Raw genomic sequence first — 23113 nt, 5'->3', positions numbered from 1 at the left:
TCACTTTGTATTCTAATTGTGTTTCAGATTTGTCTGACCACTTCAGGAGCTGATCAGGGATGCATTGTGTGCGTATTTCTCCTCAGTCTGGACGCAATCATGCAACCAAAAGCGCATACAGTAGGGGCGACATCATCAGCATACCTCTCACAAGTCTCCAGAAAACATGTGTTTTGGGACAGAGAGGCACCGTTTCATTATAACGTTGGAGGAAATACGTTCCTAGCGTGTGAGGAACGTGTTTGTGGTACTCATAAATACTAGCCAATATTTAGAAACACATTTTTTGGCTAGAATTATGCTAACCTGTTTGCAATCCCTTTAGCGTTGCTGGCTAGCTACATAGGTTAGCTGGCTAGTTAGCTACAGTTAACTACTGCCATCAGTTGTTGTTGTGTTATCATATTTAGCCTATTCCACCATTTGTAGAATGCATACTGGCATTTCAATATAGTGCGAGAAAAGGGAGTCCAGAATTCCATGATCAGAACTCTATGATCAGAATACTAAAGCCGCATGAACCATCAAGTCTAGACACAGCCTCAGTTTTGTCATTGAGCAGCCCAAACAGAGCCGTTGCTATAGATACTCACAAAAACTTAGAGGGTACCTCTCGCACCTCGCACCTCTCTGATTCAGAGGGGTTGGGTTAAATGAGGAAGACACATTTCAGTTGAAGGCATTCAGTTGTAAACTCAGCAAAAAAAGAAACATCCTCTCACTGTCAATTTTCAACAAACTTAACATTTGTAAATATTTGTATGAACATAACAAGATTCAAAACTGAGACATAAACTGAACAAGTTCCACAGACATGTGACTAACAGAAATGGAATAATGTGTCCCTGAACAAAGGGGGGAGGGGGGGGGTCAAAATTAAAAGTAACAGTCGTATCTGGTGTGGTCACCAGCTGCATGAAGTACTGCAGTGCCTCTCCTCCTCATGGACTGCACCAGATTTGCCAGTTCTTGCTGTGAGATGTTACCCCACTCTTCCACCAAGGCACCTGCAAGTTCCCGGACATTTCTGGGGCAATGGCCCGTGCACTCACCCTCCGATCCAACAGGTCCCAGACGTGCTCAATGGGATTGAGATCCGGGCTCTTCGCTGGCCATGGCAGAACACTGACATTCCTGTCTTGCAGGAAATCACACACAGAACAAGCAGCATGGCTGGTGGCATTGTCATGCTGGAGGGTCATGTCAGGATGAGCCTGCAGGAAGGGCACCACATGAGGGAGGAGGATGTCTTCCCTGTAACGCACAGCGTTGAGATTGCCTGCAATGACAACAAGCTCAGTCCGATGATGCTGTGACACACCACCCCAGACCATGATGGACCCTCCACCTCCAAATCGATCCCTCCAGAGTACAGACCTCAGTGTAACACTCATTCCTCCGACGATAAACGCAAATCCGAACATCACCCCTGGTGAGACAAAACCGTGACTCGTTAGTGTAGAGCACTTTCTGCCAGTTCTGTCTGGTCCAGCGACGGTGGGTTTGTGCCCATAGGCAATGTTGTTGCCGGCGATGTCTGGTGAGGACCTGCCTTACAACAGGCCTACAAGCCCTCAGTCAAGCCTCTCTCAGCCTATTGCGGACAGTCTGAGCACTGATGGAGGGATTTTTTATTCCTGGTGTAACTCGGGCAGTTGTTGTTGCCATCCTGTACCTGTCCCGCAGGTGTGATGTTTGGATGTACCGATCCTGTGCAGGTGTTGTTACACGTGGTCTGCCACTGCAAGGACGATCAGCTGTCCTTCCTGTCTCCTTGTAGCGCTGTCTTAGGTGCCTCACAGTACGGACATTGCAATTTATTGCCCTGGCCACATCTGCAGTCCTCATGCCTCCTTGCAGCATGCCTAAGGCACGTTCACGCAGATGAGCAGGGACCCTGAGCATCTTTCTTTTGGTGTTTTTCAGAGTCAGTAGAAAGGCCTCTTCAGTGTCCTATGTTTTCATAACGGTGACCTTAATTGCCTACCGTCTGTAAGCTGTTAGTGTCTTAACGACCCTTCCGCGGGTGCATGTTCATAAATTGTTTATGGATCATTGAACAAGCATGGGAAACAGTGTTTAAACCCTTTACAATGAAGATCTGTGAAGTTATTTGGATTTTTATGAATTATCTTTGAAAGACAGGGTCCTGAAAAAGGGACATCTCTTTTTTTGCTTAGTTTACAACTGACTAAGTATCTCCCTTTCAACTTTCCCCAATAGATTCCTCTGAGTTTTAATTGATGAGAAGTTATCCTGGAAAGATGAGAAGTTATCCTGGTCTTTCTCAACCAAACAACAACTTGGCTAAACTAAACATCTGAACGTTTGTGGTGTGTGTGTGTGTGTTTTATGCTCTTCTTCCAGTGCCTGCTTGATGGGTGTATTCATCAATGGGTGTTTCTCCTCTTCCTACCCCTTTTCCTGGGCCCTGCTTTTGGCCGTACATCAACTGGGTTGAAATTAGAAGAGTAATCAGGTGTTTCCCAGCGACAACCTGATACATGTAGGAAGGTGCCCTGTGAAGTGGCTGGAGGAGTGGCCTGGAAGGTAGCTGGAGAAAAAGGCTACCTAAGTATGGTTCTCAATCAGAGACAATGATAGACAGCTGCCTCTGATTGAGAACCACACCCGGCCAAACACTCAGAAAAAGAAAACATAGAACACCAGACATAGAATGCCCACCCCAACTCACGCCCTGACCAAACCAAAATAGAGACATAAAAAGGATCTCTACGGTCAGGGCGTGACAGTACCCCCCCCCCCCCCCCCGCCAAAGGTGCGGACTCCGGCCGCAAAACCTAAACCTATAGGGGAGGGTCTGGGTGAGCATCTATCCGCGGTGGCGGCGCTGGCGCGGGACCCTTGCCGCCGACCCCGGACTGGGGACCCTTGCTGTAGGCCCCGGACAGGAGGGCGACTCTGGCAGCTCCGGACAGGAGGGCGACTCTGGCAGCTCCGGACAGGAGGGCGACTCTGGCAGCTCCGGACAGGAGGGCGACTCTGGGAGCTCCGGACAGGAGGGCGACTCTGGCAGCTCCGGACAGGAGGGCGACTCTGGCAGCTCCGGACAGGAAGGAGACTCTTGCAGCTCCGGACAGGAGGGAGACTCTGGCTGCTCCGGACAGGAGGAAGACTCTGGCTGCTCCGGACAGGAGGGAGACTCTGGCAGCTCCGGACAGGAGGGAGACTCTGGCAGCTCCGGACTGAAGGGGTCGCTGGAGGCTCCGGACTGGAGGGCGTCGCTGGAAGCTCCGGACTGATGACCTTTGTAGGAGGCCTCGTGCCATGAATCCTCACTGGAGGCTTCGTGCCATGGATCTTCACTGGAGGCTTCTTGCCATGGATCATCACTGGAGGCTTCTTGCCATGGATCATCACTGGAGGCTTCGTGCCATGGATCATCACTGGAGGCTTCGTGCCATGGATCATCACTGGAGGCTTCGTGCCATGGATCATCACTGGAGGCTTCTTGCCATGGATCATCACTGGAGGCTTCTTGCCATGGATCATCACTGGAGGCTTCGTGCCATGGATCATCACTGGAGGCTTCTTGCCATGGATCATCACTGGAGGCTTTGTGCCATGGATCATCATAGCGTTGCCACTCCGCTTTAGCTGCCTCCAGCTCCTCTTTAGGACGGCGGTACTCTCCCGGCTGTGCCCAGGGTCCCTTGCCGTCCAAGATTTCCTCCCATGTCCAGGAGTCCATTCCACCACGCTGCTTGGTCCTTTGGTGGTGGGTAGTTCTGTAACGATCGTCCTGGAAAGAAGGTGACCAAAACGCAGCGTCGTAAGTGTTCATTGTAATTTAATAAAATAACCATCCATAAAAAGGATCTCTAAGGTCAGGGCGTGACATTAAGACAACACCATGCATTTGCAGTTTGATTTACATATATCATAACCACACCAATGTGTAAAGGACAGTTGTAGGTTTGTATCAAGTTTTGAATACACTACCATAAACAATCTCAGAAACTAGTCTCCCCTACATTTCACTAATGGACTCCCGAGTGGCGCAGCGGTCTAAGGCACGGCGCCTCAGTGCTTGAGGCGTCACTACAGACACCCTGGTTGGATTCCAGGCTGTATCACAACCGGCTTAGATTGGGAGTCCCATAAGGTGGCACACAATTTGCCCGGTGTAGGCCGTCATTTTAAATAAGAATTTGTTCTTAACTGACTTGCCTAGTTAAATAAAGGTTAAATAAATACAACATTTAAAAGGAAATTACAGTTTATTGAACAAAGTGAAAGGACACTTCATGGTCCTCTCCTTCCTCATTGGGGAGCGGGAGATATATGGTGGTGTTAGAGACGGGTCCCTGTGGGCTACAGCACGACTCAGTTAACCATTGAGATTTGGTTGTTGAGTGTCAGTGGTCATAATGTCTATCTAGGCTAGATCTATTCTACATCTATCTATGCATACGTCCCAAATGGCACCCTATTCCATTTGTAGTGCACTACTTTTGACATAGGGCTCTGGTCAAAAGTAGAGCACTAGACAGAGAATAGGGTACAATTTGAGATGCATCCATCTCTCTATTTGGCTCTCTGTTTAGAAATGCTACCTAGACTTCTCAGGGGACTCTTCTGGACCACTTCTCTCAATCTTCTAAATGTATTCACACATTTTCAGAATGGAGTAGTCTGATTATAAACAAATGTATCTTAGTTCCACAACTCAATTAAATATTCATGCATTTTCAGGTTATACAGAAATGTACATATGCCTAGCTAATATTATTGCCTAACTTTTCTTTGACGTCCTTGTGGGTGTTCATCTTCAAAGCGCGCTTTCAGCAACACTTGAAGAGGGAGCTGCAAACGCAGGCGAAACTGTAGTTTATAAAAATCCTTTAAAACTCTTGCGGTAACAGGGGTGGTACGTGTGGCAAGCGAAGCGGCAGAGAAGAATTGCCCACACGTGCCCGTCCCTTCCCGAATCTGCCCACGGCGTTACATAGAAACCAATGGAGGCCCCTGCATTTTCCTTGTTGATTATTGATTACTTTAGGCTCTGTGACTGACTTGGCTCTGTGACTGACTTGGCATCCTGGCTGAAGTGACAGACCAACTGACTGACTCTGTGATTAACCACTTACTTAAGAACTCATGTTCATGAACTCATGTTCATTTGACATTATGTGGACCAGATTACGTCATAAGTGTAAAAAACATGCCTGATGCAATGACGCTTGCATGTTGGCATTTGTAATTCAACTTCAGATTATTAGTGATGATTTTTACACCCCAGCATACAGCAATTAAGCATATAATTATTTTACCTTGAGTACCATAGTGCTGTGCATATATTTAAAGCTAGAATCCTTAGTTGCTACATCCATAATGGACTTATAAATTAATGATATATACACATTGATTCTTGAACAATGTAATTTATGCCTCATGAGTTTAGTTCAACTGTTGTACCTCATCAGAAACAGAAATATAAACTTGTTTTACTCCAATGTTTGTAAACAATGTAAATGTAAACAAACACTATAGCCTCTAAACATGGTTAAAAGTATAATTCTGATATCATTGATGGTCTGTCCTTGCATCCGTAGCCTAGCGGTTAAGAGCGTTGGGATAGTAACCGGAAGGTTGCTGGTTCAAAACCCTGAGCCGGCAAGGTGTAAAAATCAGCCATTTTGCCATTGAGCAAGGCAGTTTAACGCCCAACAACAACTGCTCTCCGGGCGCAGATGACATTGATTAAGGCAGCCCCCACACCTCTCTGATTCAGAGGTGCTGAACACACATTTGCATTCAGTTGTGCAAAGAACTAGGTATCTTTCCCGATGAATTTGAGAGTGGTTATATTTCTCCAGGCCCATCTCTCAGCTTTTTACCAAAACACTTTGTTATTGTTTCAATTAAGGACTCTAGCTTTAATGAAATGTCTGCTGTAATTGAGAATAATACAAAAAAAGTAAAATATCATGCCCTACAGGGTTTGGAATTGTTTAAAAAATATTCACTTTTATTACTCTATGTAGCAATATGCAGTACAAATCTTTCTCTGACAATTAACATACTTATGTTATTAACATACTTATCACCAGAAATGGGTAAACACATTTAAAAAATACCAGAACATTACTGATAACACAAAAAATCTCAAATCAAATATATATATATATATATAATTTTTTTAAATTACGGAAAAGGGATAGTGTGCTTGTATTACGATTGTCACATCTGTCACCAACCACTGGTCCTGGCATTCATCATTATGCACACCTGGCACTCATCATTACGCGCACCTGTGAATCACCTGGACTCCATTACCTTCATCATATCTTCCCCTTTATATGTCATTCTCCCAGGTTCACTCACTAGTTGATATTGTTCTTGTGTCTCGGCGTACTGCCTTACTCCTCTGATACAGTCTTCACCAAGGTTACATAATAGCTGACACATTATCACCCCAAACAAACCCATTTCTATAAGATACTAAGTTGTTCCACTGCTTGATTCAGTTTTTTGGGGATTGAAATGGTCCTCTTGATTGGTCTTGTGATGCTGCCATGATGTCATTATTTGGGGCAGCAGGTAGCCTAGTGGTTAGAGCATTAAACTTATAACCGAAAGGTTGCAAGATCTAATCCCTGAGGTGACAAGGTAAGAATCTAAGAATCTATACATAATACTATGTGTACTTAGTATTAATTCCATTTATACCATGGCATTGTTGAACACTCATTTCTGATTGGCTTGAAGGGCATTCTAGAGCATGCATTATTTTCCTTCATACAACAGGTGGGTCTAATCCTGAATGCTGATCGGTTAAAAGCGCATTCCAGCCGGTGTCTATTCCACAAGTTACCACCGGCTAAATCTATGACGTTAAAATGACTGCGCAATCCACTGTCTCATCAGCCTAGGCAGGGAAGTTAAACTTCACATAAAAAGCATCTAAACATTATCTCACATTTAGTTTTCAACAGAGGAGATTTGTATAAACCTTACTGTCTGTTTCTCCGACATTTGCAACATTGTTTCAATATCTCCAACTGTTCCATAGTAATGAATGTGTAAGGGTCGGGATTCAGTTTGTTCAACCTGAGCAAGTCTGACCACAAGTCCGAGACCACTATAATGACACACCAAATGCGTTTGATGGATCCTTTTCGTCTTCTTCAAATGCCTCTTAAGGGGAAAGTAATCAAAATGTAACGGTAAGCAATTAGATAACGTTACTGAGTTTGGGTAATCTAAAAGTTACCTCTTGAAGCTAGGGGGCAGAATTTTTATGTTTGGAAAAATAACGTTCCCATTGTAAGCTGCCTATTTCTCAGGTCCAGATGCTAGAATATGCATATAACTGACAGAGTAGGATAGAAAACACTCTAAAGTTTCCAAAACTGTCAAAATATTGTCTGTGAGTATAACAGAACTGATTTTGCAGGCGAAAACCTGAGGAAATCCAACCCGGACGTGACTCTTATTTTGAAAAATCACTGTTCCATTGCCTGCCTTTCGTCCATTTAAAGGGATATCAACCAGATTCACCCTTCCTCAGGGTGTGAACAGTCTTTAGACATAGTTTCAAGCTTTTATTCTGAAAAATGAGCGAGATTTATCAAATCGCGTCAGTGGATGGCCGATGTCCTTCCATTAGTTCATGCGCACAACACTGGTAGCTAGACATTTTCTTTCTCTCCAGTATTGAATAGTTTACAGTCCGGTTGAAATATTATCGATTGTTTATGTTAAAAACAACCTGAGGATTGATTATTAAAAACGTTTGACATGTTTCTACGAACTTTACGCACACTATTTGGAATTTTCGTCAAGCCTTGATGAACTGCCTAAGGCTGTGGAATACTGAACATAACGCGCCAAACAAATGGAGGTTTTTCGATATAAAAATAATCTTTATCGAATAAAAATAACATTTATTGTGTAACTGGGAGTCTGGTGAGTGCAAACATCCGAAGATCATCAAAGGTAAGCGATTAATTTTATTGCTTTTCTGGCTTTCGTGACCAATCTACATTGCTGCTAGGTGTTCTTAATGTTTCGTCTAGTGATCAATAAACTCACACAAACGCTTGGATTGCTTTCGCTGTAAAGCATATTTTCAAAATCTGACACGACAGGTGGATTAACAACAAGTAAAGCTGTGTTTTGCTATATTGCACTTGTGATTTCATGAATATAAATATTTGTAGCAATTTTTTTTTATTTTGGCGCTCTGCAATTCAGCGGTTGTTGATGAAAATGATCCCGCTAAAGGGATCCGTGCGTCAAGAAGTTTTTAATAATTACAACTTTGGACAGGTAACTAGTAACTGTAACGGATTACATTTAGAAAGTAACCTGCCAAACCCTGCAGGTAACCAGTCTCTGAAGTGGGACTTGAACAGGAAGACTACAGTCCAGGTGGTGACATCATATTTACAGTTCGGTGGGTGAGGGCACCGGTGACTATAGTAGTGGTAGAACTGCCGACTCCTGATGTCACATGGTCCTTGGTGGTGGGGGTTTGATCTATGTCTAATTCACTCTCTCCATCAGTCTCTCATTCTCATTCGTGAATTACTGTAAATAAAATATAAAAAGACTCAAATCTATTTCAAAAGAAGAAGAAAAGAACAGCCTTCATGGTCTTATGATGCTGTCATGATGTCATATTCACATCTGGGTATGATCTTATTCTGGGGTGAAGTCATAAGTGATGTCCCAGCAGCCTCCACAGCCTCCTATGTGGTGGTGCTGGGGTGATGTGACACGGGCTAAGTAAGCCTCCAGACTCTGTGGTTCTCTGCAGTGATGTCATTGGTTGGGGCTATCGACTGGAGCGCTTACAGCTGCTCCAGGCTGTCCTGCAGCTGGTGGGCGCAGCCGGCCAGGTCCATGTAGAGCAGAGCAGAGTAGACATCCTCCAGGCCTGCAGCCGGGCCCTGGCTCCACAGCCGCAGCATCTGGTACTGCCGTTCCATGGAGCCTAGGCCCGGCTCCAGATCCACACGCTCCAGATGTCGGTCGGGCAAAGCGAGCAGGCGCAGGAACTCCTTCCAGCGCCGCAGAGGCACCTCCTTGATGATGGCGTACAACACCTTGGCGGGCCAGCGCTCCTCCTGGGTCTCCTGTCGAGGGACTGAGGAAGAGAGGGGAAAGGTGGGGAAGAAAGAAATTCTTGTAGTGTTCAGGTGAGCAAGGTGGTGTGGTGAGTGTGTGGTGAATATTCAATCAAAACTGGTATCAGGACATTATGGTATGAGGAAACCATTTGTTCGACTGAGGAACAGAGAAAAAGGGGAGGGAGGCAATCCGAAAGGTACTGTAATAGGTGAGAGAGATTCTTGAAAAATACAATTCTACACATTTTTACATTTTTACATTTTAGATGGCTGCGACTCAAGAAGCCAAAACTATACAAATCTTGAACAACGTTGATATGTGTTGATAGTGAAGACTCCACAGACGATAGGGATATGTTATTTGTCAGTCTGTGACCTACCATTGTCGATTCACAGCCCAGAGAGTCGTTTTCACTAAACATCAAACAACTTACAAGGTAAGCAAAAAAACAGTTACTTTGTGTGTGCTTAATCTTGTGTGATCTGAACTGTGCCATTCCTATCTATGTTCTGACCATTTCCTTATCTCCCAGGTGTTTTCTTTCTAATGATACCAAGTTCACGCATGTCCTTTTGACATAACTGCTTATTAAAAGCAGTTACTTTTGAGTATGTCTATTTCGACGGAAAGCTACATTTTTGCCATTACATTTAAGAGGCTTTAGGCAAGCCTAAATTAGTTCAGAAGTAACATTAGGCTTAACAAATCACAATACGTTATATGGACTCTGGGTGAAATAATAGGGGTTGAAATGATTGAATGACTACTCCTTCCTCTGTCCCCTATACATACCACATCTGTAAGGTCCCTCAGTCAAGTATTGCATTTCAAGCACAGATTCAACTACTATTGTGTAGATCGTGGACAAAAAAATGACACATCCATTTGAATCCCACTTTGTAACATAATAAAATGTGAAGAAATCCAAGGGAGGTGTACACTTTCTATAGGCACTATAAGTAATAGAGAGTGTGGGCGAGATTCCATCAAAACTGGTATCAGATAATTTTTTGGGATGAGAGAAAACACTGTGAGGTTGTGTTTTTAGGAGAGATAAATGTTTTTTATCAACATTAACATATCTCTGTCTAGTCTGTGTAAATTATGAGACCTGGTAAGTGTGATGCTGATAGTTTAAAATTATCCAATTAATTTGGATAATAGTTTAAAATCTCAGTCCAATTAATTTGTTTTTGTGGGGGAAGCCTCAGTCTGGATGGGAATGACACGCAAACTGAGCTACACAAATGCTTCATAACCTTATAACGTCACCACAGGGGAATTCTGATGTCGACAACCATGAGCAATCTTCATGTAAACTAAACGTGGGCAGACTATTTCATCATAAAGAGACTCTGACTGAAATATCAACAAGTAAACCTAACATTTGAGGTTAGACCCGGGTGGAAAGACTCGAGACAAACCCTTACTCTCACAGTGCTAAAACTACGCTAACTAATATCACGCTTATCAGGTGCATATTTTCAGTGGATTGGATGTTGGAATCAGAGTGTAATTTGTAAGATGGATAAGGCAACACGCTCAAATGTTAAAGGTCAAGCAGCTGGCTACTTCTTGGTATCTGATTTGCCATTTTCTCTGAAGCTCGGCTAATTTCTGATTCATATCATCAAAGTTTCCCAGTTTCCTCCTACACATGCATGCCACAACCACGTGGCTGACCAGAGATAAGTTTTACGCTGACACGCTGAGGTGTTGAAGGAAAGGCGGTTGTTTTCATTCTGAGAACACAACAAACCACAACAGAGATGCTACCCACACCAGGAACAGGAACAGGTAGTAAGTACTATGCTGTACACACTACTCAGAAATGTGCTTGATGGGATGTCAGTCCTATTTTATCTTAAGAGTACAGGGACTCTTGCTTCAGATTTTTGAAACATTAACGTTATTACAATATATCATATACATTTAGTATAAATCCAAGCTTCTGAACCCAACCTTAAGTAGTACTACTGTACTACTTAAGGTTGGGTTGGTTTGTGCTGTGGTGGAGACCTTTGTGGGCTATACTCGGCCTTGTCTCAGGATTGTAAGTTGGTGGTTGAGGATTTCCCTCTAGTGGTGCGGAGGCTGTGCTTTGGCAAAGTGGGTGGGGTTATATCCTTCCTGTTTGGCCCTGTCCGGGGGTTTCTTCGGATGGGGCCACAGTGTCTCCTGACCGCTCCTGTCTCAGCCTCCAGTATTTATGCTGCAGTAGTTTATGTGTCGGCGGGCTAGGGTCAGTTGGTTACCTGGAGTACTTCTCCTGTCTTATCCAGTGTCCTGTGTGAATTTAAGTATGCTCTCTCTAATTCTCTCGTTCTCTCTTTCTCTCTGAGAACCTGAGCCCTAGGACCATACGTCAGGACTACCGGGCATGATGACACCTTGCTGTCCCCAGTCCGCCTGGCCTTGCTGCTATTCCAGTTTCAACTGTTCTGCCTGCGGTTACGGAACCCCTACCTGTCCCAGACCTGCTGTTTTCAACTCTTAATGATCGGCTATGAAAAGCCAACTGAGATTTATTCCTGATTATTATTTGACCATGCTTGTCATTTATGAACATTTTGAAAATCTTGGCTCTCTCTAATTTTCTCCTTCTCTCTTTCTTTCTCTCGGAGGACCTGAGCCCTAGGACCATACGTCGGGACTACCGGCCGTGGTGACTCCTTGCTGTCCCCAGTCCGCCTGGCCTTGCTGCTATTCCAGTTTCAACTGTTCTGCCTGCGGTTATGGAACCACCACCTGTCCCAGACCTGTTGTTTTCAACTCTTAATGATCGGCTATGAAAAGCCAACTGAGATTTATTCCTGATTATTATTTGACCATGCTTGTCATTTATGAACATTTTGAAAATCTTGGCTCTCTCTAATTTTCTCCTTCTCTCTTTCTTTGATCTCGGAGGAACTGGGCCCTAGGACCATGCGTCGGGACTGCCGGCCGTGGTGACTCCTTGCTGTCCCCAGTCCGCCTGGCCTTGCTGCTATTCCAGTTTCAGCTGTTCTGCCTGCGGTTATGGAACCGCCACCTGTCCCAGACCTGTTGTTTTTCAACTCTTGATGATCGGCTATGAAAAGCCAACTGAAAATTATTCATGATTATTATTTGACCATGCTTGTCACTTATGAACATTTTTGAACATCTTGGCATAGTTCTGTTATAATCTCCACCCGGCACAGCCAGAAGAGGACTGGCCACCCCTCATAGCCTGGTTCCTCTCTAGGTTTCTTCCTAGGTTTTGGCCTTTCTAGGGAGTTTTTCCTAGCCACCGTGCTTCTACACCTGCATTACTAGCTGTTTGGGGTTTTAGGCTGGGTGTCTGTACAGCACTTCGAGATATTAGCTGATGTACGAAGGGCTATATAAAATAAAATTGATTGATTGATTGATACTGTAGCTTGCTAAAGAAGCTGAAATGCAATGTTGCCCAACTATGGCTGATGGCAAAGCAACAAACTGCATTAAAGACTTACTTCTGGGCTCTCTGCCTTGCAACAGGGGTGTGACAAGGGTGTGATACTCCGTCTTGGCAGCACTGTGAGAGAATGTCGTCATGGGAATCCCTTGAGTAATATTCAGTGTCTTGGAAGGGACAGGCAGACAGACAAAAGTCCTTAGCATCTGTCTCTCTAAGCAGTACAGAAAAGTTTCCATACGCACATACAGTATATGTATATGGTAACATATCAAAATAGATACAGGTCATTTTCTTAACTAGATAAGTCCTTACAGGGATAAAAAAGAGGATAAAGACAAATAATCGGAAGAAAAAAAAAATATATTGATGTAAGCTTTGATATTATTAGTAATTTGGCAGACACTCTTATTCAGAGTAACTTACAGTAGTGAGTCCATAAATTTTTTTCCCGTAATGTAGTGCACGTGCTAGTAGTGTGCATAATGCACGTGCTAGTAGTGTGCATAATGCACGTGCTAGTAGTGTGCATAATGCGCGTGCTAGTAGTGTGCATAATGCACGTGCTAGTAGTGTTCATAATGCACGTGCTAGTCAGGATTGGTCTACAGGTAAATAAAATGTATTTTTCTCATGTTCTTTATCGTTTCTCATTTGCTTCCTTTCCCACACTATCACTGATCATGATCCAAATGTAACACAATAAACTGATACTTACCAGTGATGTTGGGCCATTTGGCTGACCTGTTTGAGTTAAAGACAGACTATCAGCGTTTCCTGCACCAACTGTTGCAGTGAATAACTTGTAAAGTGTATTCACATCAGATCTCTTTAAGATGAATAATTACAATTACTGCTAACAACAGTTGACCCATATTTTCATGTAAACCAAGTATTACATTCAACACTTCAAAAAATAAAATAACTTTCTATTATATATGAATTGCTCTAAGGTGTTCAATCTCAGTAGGCCACTGATAAGCCAGAGCCCACACTGTCAAATGGGTTACTGGATAGTTTATCATTACCGTTGGCTGATGTGTCCCTTGTAGGCAACTCAAGGTCCTTTTCAGGGGTCGCACAACAGCCATGTACCATCCATCCACCCTTAGTCAGGACAAGGAGACCGGCAATTAACAGAGTGGTCACCAGGACAACCACAAAGACATACCCGATGGTCAGAAGGGGATCTGTTGAGGATATTAATAAATATAACCATCAGTGGTGTTTTTCATACCACAAAAACAACTGAACTATGTGACTACATTTAAGGTTCAGAAGAATGAAGGGGAGAGAGCAACAAGATTAAACTAGAGCACCATTTTTTGCATGGAGGAGAAATTCAAGTTACTGTAAAAAAAAAAATGTACATCATAGAATTTGTCAGTATGATGCACTAACGCTGTAGATAGATTCATGCTATCAATTCAGCGGCAATAGTGCCAGATGATTTGGACAGCAACATGAACATGATGATACTCTTACGGAGGTGCAGTGATAATTCAGATGGAACTGTTAGCAGGCATATAGGTGTGCCTGTGTCGGTGAATACAGGACGGCTTGGAACGCTGCTCGTCCAATCAGCATCCAGGATTCAAACAAACCATTTTAGAATTGTAAAAAGGTAAGGTTGTCTGACCATTAATGACAGGCACTGTGACAGGATTACAAAGGCTTCATGAGATGACTGAAAGAAGGATCTGTGGAAGCCAAGTTATTGGTGGAACTCACAATGGTCTGGACCTGTTGGAATGATGCTGGGGTTGGGTGTCAAGGTTGGGAGTCTCTGAGTCGTAGTACTGGTGCAGGGGGTGCCAGTACATTCTGAATAGTTTGAACAGTCTTTACTGAAACATGAAGACAGAAAAACTCAAGGTCACTCACATTAAAAACAGAGGGGATTTCCCAGAAAACCCTATCACCTTGACATTCATAACAATTGTTTTATATGATACCAACAACACTTATGTATACATTTCAAGACTGGACAAGGGAACGTCAGATGGATCCAATGTTTAGAAAACTTTCAACGAAAGGAAGGTTTAGATACAGATGTTTTTTTGTATGTTGTGCTTTTGCGTTGTACCCAATCCAGTCTAGAAGTTTAAACTTCCTCAATCTTAGTGTCACAACGATTTTTGACTTAAAACAGAGGGATGAAAATAAATATTGTATCTGTGACAAGTGGGCGTGCCTTTAGAACATGGATTACCAGAAACACAAGAGTACCTCAGAAACATAGACGGGATGTTCAGGAACTTCAGACCTTATAAATCTGATAAAGCACCACTCTGAGAGGAAGTCCTCAACCCACTGACCTCAATATATGTCATTACAGGATCTGATTGATCTTTCAGCAGCATCCAACAAATAACTGTGCTCCCTTAGTTGACGTCAACAACAGAGCGCATTAATTCTCTAGTACACTGGATTAAAACCCATGGCTGAGTCATTTCAGGGAAATGAAGTCTACATCGACAAAAACTGTGGGTTTTGAGGGGTTATACTGAAGATGTTCTCTATATATTGCACTACTTTTGTAATTTAAAAAAAATGTAACCTTTATTTAACTAGGCAAGTCAGTTAAGAATAAATTCTTATTTACAATGACGGCCTACCCTGGCCAAACCCGGACGATGCTGGGCCAATTGTGCGCCGCCCTATGGGACTCCCAATCACGGTCGGATGTGATGCAGCCTGGATTCAAACCAGGTACTGCAGTGACGCCTCTTGCACTGAGATGCAGTGTCTTAGACCACTGTGCCACTCGGGAGCCCTTTCGATCAGGGCCCATATCAAAAGTAGTGCACTATATAGGGACCACGATGCAATTTGGGATGCATGAAGGTCTCAATGTGAAACACTGTGGATGTGTATGAGGTACTTTGGCAAGAATACAAATTTGATTTCAAAAATGTTCTAGGATGTTCCATGGTCATTGCCTCTGTCAAAATGTGATGGGTTTGTGAGACTAAAGACGTGTGTGAGCACTACTCCTTGGCACTACAGAATATTGTATTGTCAGAGCTAAACAGAAAAGGTGGTGCATATGCTCAGCTTACTAAATGTATAAATATTGTAGAAGCTGGAATCTGGTGGTCGTACGTTTGACATTTGAAGCATTGCAAACTATGTCTGGATTTCTTTGGGTAGTAACTCTTCATGCAGCCACATTCAGTGTCACTCTTGGGCTCACAACTCTTCACCACCATTTGAGAGGCTAAGACACAAAGACAAAGCAAAGACACTGTCACAGTCTCACTCCTATCACACACACACACACACACACACACACACACACACACACACACACACACACACACACACACACACACACACACACACACACACACACACACACACACACACACACACACACACACACACACACACACACACACACACACACACACACACACACACACACCCACCCTCTGTTGATAGAAACAGTTCTAGCAGTGTAAAATATTTAAATTGTTCTCTTTGCACACTGGTAGTGTGGTTCTGCTGACAGAATACGCTCAAGTCACACACCATAAATAAGCACACAGATGTTCTTCACACAAACATGAACACATGTCTGAAAAATAACTGCATCACTATTAGACTATTATTAGACTATTAGCACTATTAGACTGCAGTCCATACAGTAAATGGTCACGTAAATAGGAGTGAAGAATGCTTACCTCTTTCATCACATGCTTTACAGCGTTTACAAGCTACATCATAATTTCGTATTGCAGCGAATTCTTTGCCCGCAATACATTTTATGCATTTGGAGGTTCCTTTTTCAATGTGAAAGCCTGAAAGACATGTTGAAATACAGTGCAATGTATATGTATCTTTCGCCAAGTGATGCACAAACATTGTATTATATGCACTGTAATGTGTCTCAATTTAACTACGGTCTTACATCAAGATTGTGAACAAAGCTGCGACAATACTGTATACACCAGGGGTACTCAAATACTATCGGAGAAGGTCCGGTCACACAAATTTCCTAGGTGGCAAAGGTCCGGATGGATATTGTATTTTATCAGCGTAGTAACAAACCCCCACCTCACAAACCATGTATCCCCAAATTGTTCAAACTGTTTATACCACTCTTGTTGGCAGAGATACAATTTTGCAGTTTTAAAGCAAATTTCTTGCAATTCTACACATTTTGCCATGGGGTGGAGAGAACATTTAGCCATTTTAAAGCTGGAGTCCTTAATGGTGAAACAGCCATGTCTGTTTGCAATACTATAACAAAAAAGAAGTTACTGCAAACAACGAACACCTCGGACATCATTGCACGAGCAATAGAAGAGCACAATATGTACAACTTGTTTTGATCATGCTGCTCCTCAGCTTCTTCACACTACTGCGGATTCCATCTTTTAAGCTAATTTCCGGCAATTCTACACATTTTGCCATGTCTTGTGTGTGTTCATATGATACAATAGCTCTGTCAGTAAATTACATAACAAGAGGAAAACTGCCCATGCACTACCACATTTCAAAATTGCACCTACTACTACAACTCTCAATAGCAGTAAGTTGAAAGCCCGACTTAGTTTCAAAAATAAATAAAAAAGTTGTGACCCGCTGTCCGTTTTGACACCATTCTGGGTCCAGAACCGAACCGCTGTCAGCCTATTGAGTATGGCTGGTATACACTATACTGTAGTGTAGTTCGGGACTAACTAGTCCCACTTCTGTTCAAGCTCAGATTCGAATTGTGTTACTCAGTGATGTTTACCTGCTGGACATTCATTGCAGGTACTTTCCGGGTGATTTTTTAGCATCTCTTCTGTGCATCTCCGCACAGAGTCAGAAGAGGCTAGTGTCAACACCTGGCAGACAAAGGAGAGACAGAGGTTTGTCATTAGTGATATGGCATTTGTTCTTGAGGAGTGCATAAACTGCTACAGCTTACAACGCCAACATACTGATATACTCTTCCAAAATACATTTATGTGTATTTGGAAATTACCTCACTAATGCCCCACAATTAAAGGGGCATTGTGCAGGGTTTTAACCTCATATTCATTATCTCCAGCACAATACCAGTGTCTACATATGAGCAAACGATATGTGATAATTAGGAACACTTAATAAGAACTGGCCAGTCAACACATTTAGAAATATTGCCTTCCACTTCACAACCTTGCTAACACCTATGACAACTATTATCACCAAACATGAAATAGTAAACATTTCGAGCACCTAAACCTAATCCATTGACAGTAACATTAAATAATTGTGTCATTATATAAATAATCTGCCATGATATCACTTTACATATCCGTTATGATGCCGTTATATAAGCATTATGACAGGCCAATAACAACAAAAAATTAACCAAATTAATGTAAAGCAAAATGTGATTTTTCAATCAAAGTAGAGGAATTTGAATGAACACAACTAGAATATACAGAAATTAGATTTAGATAATGATTGTGTAAATACTTACCAACACATAGAACCACATTTTGAAAATAATTTAAAATGATAAAGTGTAGCCAGTGATTTGCTTCTCTCATCTGAATTAAATGGATGTACTCAACTCAATCATAAAACAAAACTTAAGATCAATATGAAAAAGACTATAACACCCAAAAAATACATAGCGAGTCAATACAAAGTGTTTGCGGCATTCTAGCTAGCCATTTGCCAATTTCCTAGTAGAAATTTGAACAAAAAAGCTAAAATGGCTCTTAATACGCTGCGATGAGTTAGAAGTAGGTCAAAGGAAGTCTATAGTGTCAGCTCTTTCAAGACTTCAGAGAACTGATAAGGCAACAGGAAACTCAGTCAGATAAAATACTGGTTTCCATTGCTGGTACAACCATACGTAAGCAAGCAGTTCTGTTTAAGTCTGAAAAGCTGCAATTTACTGTACATTGCATTCAAAAAATATTCACACCCCTTGACTTTTTCTACATGTTGTTGTGTTACAAAGTGTGATTCAAATGGATTTTTTGTCAACAACCTACACAAAATACTTTAATGTCAAAGTGGAAGAAAAATTCTAACATTTGTAAAAAGAAATATGACAAATAAAACACTCATATCTTGATTAGATAAGTATTCAACCCCCTGAGTCAATACATGTTAGAATCACCTTTGGCACCGATTACAGCTGTGAGTCTTTCTGGGTAAGTCTCTAAGAGCTTTCTACACCTGGACTGTGCAGCATTTGCCAATTTTTCTTTTCAAAATTCTTCAAGCTCTGTCAAATTGGTTGTTGATCATTGCAAGACAACAATTTTCAGGTCTTGACATAGATTTTTCAAGTAGATTTAATTAAAAACTGTAACTCGGCCACACAGGAACATTCACGGTCTTCTTGATTATCAATTTTCATGCCGTGGAGGAGGTCTTCGTGGGCAATACTCAGCCTTGTCTCAGGGTAGTAAGCTGGTGGTTTCAAGATATCCCTGTAGTGGTGTGGGGGCTGTGCTTTGGCAAAGTGGGTGGGGTTATATCCTGCCTTGTTGGCCCTGTCTGGGGGTTTCGTCTAACGGGGCCACAGTGTCTCCTGACCCCTCCTGTCTCAGCCTCCAGTATCTATGCTGCAATAGTTTATGTGTCGGCGGGCTAGGGTCAGTCTGTTATATCTGGTGTAATTCTTCTGTCTTATCCGGTGTCCTATGTGAATTTAAGTATGCTCCCTCTAATTATCTGTCTCTCCCTCTCCCTAGGGCCATGCCTCAGGACTACCTGGCCTGATGACTCCTTGCTGTCCCCAGTCCACCTGGTCGTGCTGCTGCTCCAGTTTCAACTGTTCTGCCTGTGGCTATGGAACACTGACCTGTTCACCGGACGTGCTACCTTGTCCCGGAGCTGCCGTTTTCGACTCTCTCTCTTTCTACCCCACCTGCTGTCTCAAACTCTGAATGCTCGGCTATGAAAAGCCAACTGACATTTACTCTTGAGTTGCTTGATCAGGCCTTTGATTTCCATAGGCAGGCACGTTTTTTCAAAGAACTGCAAAGCTGCTGGGTTTTCCACGCTCAACAGTTTCCCGTGTGTGTCAAGAATGGCCCACCAACCAAAGGACATCCAGCCAACTTGACACAACTGTGGGAAGCATTGGAGTCAACATTAGTCAGAATCCCTGTTGAACGTTTTTGATACCTTGTAGAATCAAATCAAATCAAATGTTATTTGTCACATACACATGGTTAGCAGATGTTAATGCGAGTGTAGCGAAATGCTTGTGCTTCTAGTTCCCGACAATGCAGTAATAACCAACGAGTAATCTAACCTAACAATTCCACAACTACTACCTTATACACACAAGTGTAAAGGGATAAAGAATATGTACATAAAGATATATGAATGAGTGATGGTACAGAACGGCATAGGCAAGATGCAGTTGATGGTATCGAGTACAGTATATACATATGAGATGAGTAATGTAGGGTATGTAAACATAAAAGTACATAGTTTAAAGTGGCTAGTGATACATGTATTACATAAAGATGGCAAGATGCAGTAGATGATATAGAGTACAGTATATACTGTACATATACATTATATTAAGTGGCATTGTTTAAAGTGGCTAGTGATACATTTTTGATCAATTTCCATCCATTTCCATTATTAAAGTGAGCTGGAGTTGAGTCAGTATGTTGGCAGCAGCCACTCGATGTTAGTGGTGGCTGTTTAACAGTCTGATGGCCTTGAGATAGAAGCTGTTTTTCAGTCTCTCGGTCCCTGCTTTGATGCAGCTGTACTGACCTCGCCTTCTGGATGATAGCGGTGTGAACAGGCAGTGGCTCGGGTGGTTGTTGTCCTTGATGATCTTTATGGCCTTCCTGTGACATCGGGTGGTGTAGGTGTCCTGGAGGGCAGGTAGTTTGCCCCCAGTGATGCGTTGTGCAGACCTCCCTACCCTCTGGAGAGCCTTACGGTTGTGGGCGGAGAAGTTGCCATACCATGCGGTGATACAGCCCGACAGGATGCTATCGATTGTGCATCTGTAGAAGTTTGTGAGTGCTTTTGGTGACAAGCCGAATTTCCTCAGCCTCCTGAGGTTGAGGAAGCGCTGCTGCGCCTTCTTCACAACGCTGTCTGTGTGGGTGGACCAATTCAGTTTGTCCGTGATGTGTACGCCGAGGAACTTAAAACTTACTACCCTCTCCACTACTGTCCCGTCGATGTGGATAGGGGGGTGCTCCCTCTGCTGTTTCCTGAATTCCACAATCATCTCCTTTGTTTTGTTGACGTTGAGTGTGAGGTTATTTTCCTGACACCACACTCCGAGGGCCCTCACCTCCTCCCTGTAGGCCGTCTCGTCGTTGTTGGTAATCAAGCCTACCACTGTAGTGTCGTCCGCAAACTTGATGATTGAGTTGGAGGCGTGCATGGCCACGCAGTCGTGGGTCAACAGGGAGTACAGGAGAGGGCTCAGAACGCACCCTTGTGGGGCCCCAGTGTTGAGGATCAGCGGGGTGGAGATGTTGTTACCTACCCTCACCACCTGGGGGCGGCCCGTCAGGAAGTCCAGTACCCAGTTGCACAGGGCGGGGTCGAGACCCAGGGTCTCAAGTTTAATGATGAGTTTGGAGGGTAGTATGGTGTTGAATGCTGAGCTGTAGTCAATGAACAACATTCTTACATAGCTATTCCTCTTGTCCAGATGGGATAGGGCAGTGCGCAGTGTGATGGTGACTGCATCATCTGTGAACCTATTGGGGCGGTAAGCAAATTGGAGTGGGTCTAAGGTGTCAGGTAGGGTGGAGGTGATATGGTCCTTAACTAGTCTCTCAAAGCACTTCATGATGATGGAAGTGAGTGCTACGGGGCGGTAGTCGTTTAGCTCAGTTACCTTAGCTTTCTTGGGAACAGGAACAATGGTGGCCCTCTTGAAGCATGTGGGAACAGCAGACTGGGATAAGGATTGATTGAATATGTCCGTAAACACACCAGCCAGCTGGTCTGCGCGTGCTCTGAGGACGCGGCTGGGGATGCCGTCTGGGCCTGCAGCCTTGCGAGGGTTAACACGTTTAAATGTTTTACTCACGTCGGCTGCAGTGAAGGAGAGTCCGCAGGTTTTGGTAGCGGGCCGTGTCAGTGGCACTGTATTGTCCTCAAAGCGAGCAAAGAAGTTATTTAGTCTGTCTGGGAGCAAGACATCCTGGTCCATGCCCTGGCGTAATTGAGGCTGTTCTGAGGGCAAAATGGGAGAGGGGGGTGTAGTAACTCATTATTAGGAAGGTGTTTTGCATATACAGTTGAAGTTGGAAGTTTACATACACCTTAGCCAAATACATTTAAACTCAGTTTTTCACAATTCCTGACATTTAATCCTAGTAAAAATTCCCTGTCTTAGGTCAGTTAGGATCACCACTTTATTTTAAGAATGTGAAATGTCAGAATAATAGTAGAACGAATGCTTTGTTTCAGCTTTAATTTCTTTCATCACATTCCTAGTGGGTCAGAAGCTTACATACACTCAATTAGTATTTGGTAGCATTGCCTTTAAATTGCTTAACTTGGGTCAAACGTTTCAGGTAGACTTCCACAAGCTTCACACAATAAGTTGGGTGAATTTTGGCCCATTCCTCCTGACAGAGCTGGTGTAACTGAGTCAGGTTTGTAGGCCTCCTTTCTTGCACACGCTTTTTCAGATCTGCCCACAAATGTTCTATAGGATTGAGGTCAGGGCTTTGTGATGGCCACTCCAATACCTTGACTTTGTTGTCCTTAAGCAATTTTGCCACAACTTTGGAAATATGCTTGGGGTCATTGTCCATTCGGAAGACCCATTTGCGACCAAGCTTTAACTTCCTGACTGATGTCTTGAGATGTTGCTTCAATATATCCACATAATTTTTCTCCCTCATGATGCCATCTATTTTGTGAAGTGCACCAACCCCTCCTGCAGCAAAGCACCCCCACATCCTGATGCTGCCACCCCCTTGCTTCATGGTTGGGATGGTGTTCTTCGGTTTGCAAGCCTCCCCCTTTTTCCTCCAAACATAACGATGGTCTACACTTTTTTTTCTGAGGTCTTGGCTGATTTCTTTTAATTTTCCCATGATGTCAAGCAAAGAGGCACTGAGTTTGAAGGTGGGCCTTGAAATACATCCACAGGTACACCTCCAATTGACTCAAATTATGTCAATTAGCCTATCAGAAGCGTCTAAAGCCATGACATAATTTTCTGGAATATTCCAAGCTGTTTAAAGGCACAGTCAATTTAGTCTATGTAAACTTCTGACCCACTGGAATTGTGATACAGGAAATTATAAGTGAAATAATCTGTCTGTAAACAATTGTTGGAAAAATGACTTTGTGTCATGCACAAAGTAGATGTCCTAACCGACTTGCCAAAACTATAGTTTGTTAAAATGAGTTTTAATGACTCTAACCTAAGTGTATGTAAACTTCCGACATCAACTGTACGTAAAAAATTATACGTAGACTATCCCGCACATGCGCAAGCCCTCTTTGACCTTTAGCTGTCGGGAAGAGAGGTCCAGTAAAAGTCAGATCCGCAGCAGCTCTGTAAATTATAAAGTCAATCTCAATGTGACTTGGATTTAAAAAGAATAGCGCAGAGACTGATGCTAAAAAATATGTTTACACCAATCCAATGCT

At 43.1% G+C, this 23113-nt stretch overlaps 1 protein-coding gene across 1 annotated transcript; it reads right to left on the bottom strand.

Annotated features, from left to right (window-relative positions):
• Nucleotides 1-6004: 6004 nt before the first annotated feature.
• Nucleotides 6005-18264, bottom strand: LOC139557195 (tumor necrosis factor receptor superfamily member 25-like). The gene is made up of 9 exons (XM_071371672.1): nt 17976-18264; nt 17262-17355; nt 16204-16320; nt 15623-15737; nt 14249-14364; nt 13546-13707; nt 13236-13261; nt 12576-12684; nt 6005-9115 (listed from the first exon to the last, which is right to left on the bottom strand). Exons 1-9 carry the CDS (start codon nt 17991-17993, stop codon nt 8820-8822), a joined length of 1053 nt encoding a protein of 350 aa, XP_071227773.1. The 5' UTR covers nt 17994-18264; the 3' UTR covers nt 6005-8819.
• Nucleotides 18265-23113: the final 4849 nt, after the last annotated feature.

Source organism: Salvelinus alpinus, chromosome 28, assembly GCF_045679555.1.
Source record: "Salvelinus alpinus chromosome 28, SLU_Salpinus.1, whole genome shotgun sequence".
NCBI lineage: Eukaryota > Metazoa > Chordata > Actinopteri > Salmoniformes > Salmonidae > Salvelinus > Salvelinus alpinus.
Note: the sequence above shows the minus strand (reverse complement) of the source record. Positions and strands in the feature narration are given on the sequence as shown.

Bases quoted from the DNA above. Each gene is read 5' to 3' on its own strand.
- LOC139557195 (XM_071371672.1), bottom strand. The intron at 13,262-13,545 runs GTAATGATAAAC...TAACTCAAACAG, and splicing joins AAGGGACACATCAGCCAACG to GTCAGCCAAATGGCCCAACA. The intron at 9,116-12,575 runs GTAAGTCTTTAA...TCTCTTCCTCAG, and splicing joins GCAAGGCAGAGAGCCCAGAA to TCCCTCGACAGGAGACCCAG.